The 4662-nt window shown below is 47.2% G+C and overlaps 1 protein-coding gene across 1 annotated transcript; it reads right to left on the bottom strand.

The window, feature by feature from the left end:
- Nucleotides 1-758: 758 nt before the first annotated feature.
- On the bottom strand, nt 759-4066 carry LOC101589268 (PRAME family member 20-like). Its single transcript, XM_012512966.1, has 5 exons — nt 3834-4066; nt 3033-3378; nt 2797-2975; nt 2246-2649; nt 759-778 (listed from the first exon to the last, which is right to left on the bottom strand). The coding sequence occupies exons 1-5, from the start codon at nt 4064-4066 to the stop codon at nt 759-761; spliced, it is 1182 nt and encodes a 393-aa protein (XP_012368420.1).
- Between the last annotated feature and the right edge of the window lie 596 nt (nt 4067-4662).

Here is a 4662-nt window from a genome sequence, read left to right as displayed (position 1 = left end):
CTGAAGAAATGCCTGTTCCTCCAGACCCTGATCATTAAAGTACTTTGTCCCCACAGTTAAAGAGTAAATTATAGGCCTACTTGATCCACCCATCACCAGTGTCAATGATATTTATATCAGGTTAAAACTAAATGTCCAAGGGAAAGAGTATTTCTCTCAACTCTTAGAATGTTCCAGGCCTTAATCTTCCAGACCATGGCACCAAAAGATTTGTCATCACAGCTGCTTAAATGGCTTTATTTCCCATGGAAGCTTCTCAACTGTTTCTTAGACCTTTGGTCACCAGTGGCCTCCCAGTGCAGACACATTCCCTATCAAAGTCGTGCAATTCTCAACAGAACCATGTCTCAGAGAGTTGGTTTCTGAAATAGACTTCAAGTGGGCAAACAGATTAATCCAAAACACAGGCACAGAAATGAGGAGGAAAAAATTTAGCATAAATGTAAAAGCTTTTAATCTCTGCTTTCTAGCATGTTAGGGCTCGGGATCACAATTGAAATTCTAGCTCATGCATTCAGCAGGAATTGGTCTTGAAACAAAAGTTCTGCATTTAAAACCCAGTGGAAAGGTGCTGTGATGAGTCCCCATTACAAGAATATGTTAAGAAAGGTGAGAAAGTCCAGGAAACAGGAAAGGAATATGTGAGTAGAGAAAAGTAAAGGATGGGAGGGAATGAACAATTTAAAGTATCTCTATTTCTGCCATGAGTTCTGAGGAAAACTGCACTGATTCAACAACCCAGGATACTTTCTCCTCAGTTAGTGCAGGTTCATCAGGTCTGAGGTGAAAATCAGGTAAGTGATCATGGGTAAAACCAGATGATTCACACGCAAATGGCATTATTTCTGATCATTCCCTTACAACTGTCCATGTGTTCTTATGAAGCCTGAACTGACTTCTAAGAAGTGAAATTTTGATTTCTGTTCTCTGTACCTCAGGCCCACACAGGTCCCTTCTTCCCTGAAGCCAGCGATTCCCCAAGGTTGCTACCTCCTGGGCAATGTGTCCTGCAATAACCCACAGAGAGAGAAGAGCTCTGTGCTCCTGGGGCCCAGAAGGATTCCTATGGTCTATGAATTCAACTAGATGGGCATACACTTATGGCATGGAGTATGGTGCATGCTATAGTATGGCCAGTTGCAACAGAGTTCACAGTGAATAATACAAAGCCAGAGTGTCCTGGGGTGGTTTAGTAGCTTCATGAGCCTTTCCAGTTTGTTATGAACCTGGCTCAATATCTGATGGAAGACAACATCCTGAGAACTTATCGCTTTGAGGAACAGAGTACAGCTTCCGCTTTAAGTTGCTGAGCCTGGCAGTGTGGCAGAAGAGATTCCTCATGGTGCATGTGGACATGAAATTTCTTATGAAACAGAAGGAAGTGAGTTTGAAGCAGCAAAGCGGGGAAGGCAAAATGGCATAGAACTTGGCATGGGTGATCTCACGATTTTCCAAATGCAGAGTGGTCAGTGTGGCTCCATTATGGCCCAGCAGAATTTGAAGGAACTTAGGACTAAAATCCTGATACAACTCAGATACAACAGATTTAGCTTTCTGGTCAGCTCAGTCTGGGGCAAGTGATGCTAAGCAGAGTGGGAAAGTCAGCAATCAGTTAATGAGAAGGGCAGAAAGGGGAGAAACCCGAGAAACATGCAAGGAACATGGGGCTAGAACAAACTAAAGACTGGCAGGAGCTAAACAGTGTATCTCTAATCAGTGCTGCTAATTCAGAGGACAAATCCTAATGAAAGAACCCCAAGGCATTTGCTTCTCAGTTATTGAGTATTTTTGAGGTGTGTTAAGAAAGCAGTTAAAATGATCATGGAACATGCATGTAGTTCACATGCAAATGTCTTTATTTTTGATCAGACAGTACATTCACCCAACATTCATCTGAACAGTGAAATTAGCTTTAATTTTCTGACTAGGGCCCAGGTCCCAAAGGTCACTTGCACTGTCAAGTCAGTTATTCTCCAAGATGGGCTGCAGGTCAATGGGTCCTTACATCTCACACAGTGAAAGAAGAGTTCCGTGTTCCTGGGGCCATGATGGAAATGTATGATGTATGCATTCATCTAGATGGAGATACAGGCTGAGCACGGATTAGGGTGAATTTTTAAGAATTTCTGGCTGCAACAGAGTTCACAGTGAAAAGTACAAAAGCAGACTGTCCTGGGATGGTGGAGAGGCCTCATGACTCTTTCGAGCTTTTGATGAACTTCTTCCCTCATTTGGTTGTGGGCACCATGTCTGGGAATGTAGAGGTCTTGAGGAACAGAGTACAGCTCCAGCTTCAAGTTGCTGAGCCTGGCAGTGCGGCAGAGCAGGTTCCGCATGGCGCCCATGCTCATGTAATTCCTAATGAAGCAGAAGGTAGTGAGCTGGGAGCAGCAGAGCAGGGAAGGCAGAATGGCCTGGAGCTGCGCATGTGTGATGCGACAGTTTTCCAAGATCAGAGTGGTCAGGGTGGGTGCCATATGGTCTAGCAGAATTCGGAGAGGCTCAGGACTAAAGTCAGCCAGCTTGACGCAACTCAAGTCGAAGTGTTTCAGCTTTCTGATCTGCTCAATGTGAGGAAGCCGATTCCAATCCGAGCGGGAAAGTCGGCAGTGAGTTAAGGACAGGGTCTCCAAGGGGGACATTAGGCACCTGTGGAGTGAGAAAGCAGTTATTTCTGGGAATTTGGGTGAAAAATAATGAGTTACAGGGAAACAAAATATTGACCCAGTAAGAGTTGAGTCAACCCCCCTTAGCTGTGACCTTCCCTTCACTTCCCAAGAGAGCTGTGCATCTTACCTGAGTGCCTGGTCCAAGTGGCCTTCAAGGAATTGCACAGAGTTCATGTGAATCTCTCGCAGACACTGAAGCTTTCCAAAGTGTGGCATGATTTGGGAGAATGAATACTCTCTCCTCTTTGGGGTGATGAGGGCAGGCGCTGAGATGGCAGAGAGTGTGAGTCTCTGAAGGTTCCTCATCTGGCCCAGGAAAGGGGCAAAAGGAGCCAAGATGCAGAGTGTCCAGTGGTGACCTACATCGAGCTCCTGCACAGACTCAAGGCTCAGCCTTGACAGCAGCTTCATGACCCGTTGAAAGCACGGGGCTCTAATACCCAGCTTCATGCAATGCAGCTGCACCAGGTCTTCCCTATCCTGGACCCACTTGAGCAGGTAGGTCTCCAGAGGATGCAGCCAATCCTGGTTGAGCCACAAGTCCAAAAGGACTCTGATGGGTTTCTTCTTTACTTCCTTTGGGCCCATCTTCTCTGCTTCTCTGCTACTCATGGCTGCTGAAGAGCAGACTTCCAAGCTGTTCTCAGCCCAGACCCTCCAGAAGTTGTGGTGCATGACTCGCAAATCAAGGATTTGCAGCTTGGAGCTCCTGTGGGTGAAGCAGGAAGGAGGGTGAGATTTTATCCCAGAGCCCACTTTGCTCCTCGGAGTTCCTCATGTTTGAGGTCAGTGTCTGTCCTCTCTACTCTTTGCAAGCTGCAGATTCCTGTTTGGCTTTTTCCCATTGGATCCAGCCCAGTCACAAGTTATGGTGCCGTGGTAGGAGTCAGAAACTTGTGATCCTTTCCTGCTGCCTCCCGCTTCAGCTGTCCTTTCCAGTAAGGTTTGTTCACCCACAGGTTCCCACAACATCAGTTTTCCATAAGCACCTTAAACACCTTTAGTGCCCACCTCACCTGACACTTTCTGGTCCCTACTGGATTCCTCTGTCCTCACCCAGAATTCCTGCATTCCACTCACCTGGAGCATGTCTTTAGGCTGAGCAGCACGCGAAGCCCATCAAGCACAGCATGGAACAGCCTTTCCTCCTCTCAGACAGCAAGCAATGTGTCTGGGTTCTTCATGCCCATCAGGTCTCCCAGTGGCAAGGAGGGAAAGGGCCAGGACTGCACCATGGCCTGTAGCAGCTCAGCGTGTCCCCTGATGAAGGCCTCCATGAATACTGGTGGATAGAGCTCACCAGGCAAATGTTGCATGGCCTCTATGGCCAAGGCATTGTCTCTTAGCAGGCTCTGAATGGCCAGATTCCGCAGTACATGTGGGGACTGGAGGCTCATTCTGATGAATCTGGAATTACAGGAGACCTGGGAGAACAGGGCGGACAGAGGAGTCCTTTCAGGCAAGGCTGGGCTATCCCCTCTACACCTACAGGCCACTAGCTGAGGATGGGGTACAGGCACCGCACAGAAGCGAATTACTCACCAGGTTCAGAATCCAGTGTGGGTGGCAGGGCTGTAGGAATCCTGGCAGGACCAGCAGCAACTGGAAGCTTCGGGGTGAGCATCTGTTCCTTTGATTCCCTCTTCTTTTATACCCTCTTTTTGGCCACACCCCAACCTGTAAGCTCCTCCCTTCACAGCACCACATGAGTGTTGATTGGTCCCTCCCTCACCACCCTGTTAATCCTCCCTCTCCGCCCTGTTAATACTCCTGTTGAGCTTCCCTGTTAATCCTCCCTAAGTCTCTGGAGTGCTCCGTTTGTAGTTCCAACATGCTTGCCTCTGAATTTGAGAAATCTTGCCTCAAAATCAAAATTCATATTTTCCTGAAATATATGCACTTAGAGTTAGCCCGTTAAAATGCACTGTTTCAAACTATGGGTGAAGTTATTGAGTATATCGTCTTTTGAATTTTGTCCTTGTGACTCCTGCCT

Source organism: Octodon degus, unplaced genomic scaffold (assembly GCF_000260255.1).
Source record: "Octodon degus isolate 3935 unplaced genomic scaffold, OctDeg1.0 scaffold00296, whole genome shotgun sequence".
In the NCBI taxonomy this organism is placed as follows: domain Eukaryota; kingdom Metazoa; phylum Chordata; class Mammalia; order Rodentia; family Octodontidae; genus Octodon; species Octodon degus.
This window is presented reverse-complemented; position numbering and strand designations above follow the sequence as displayed.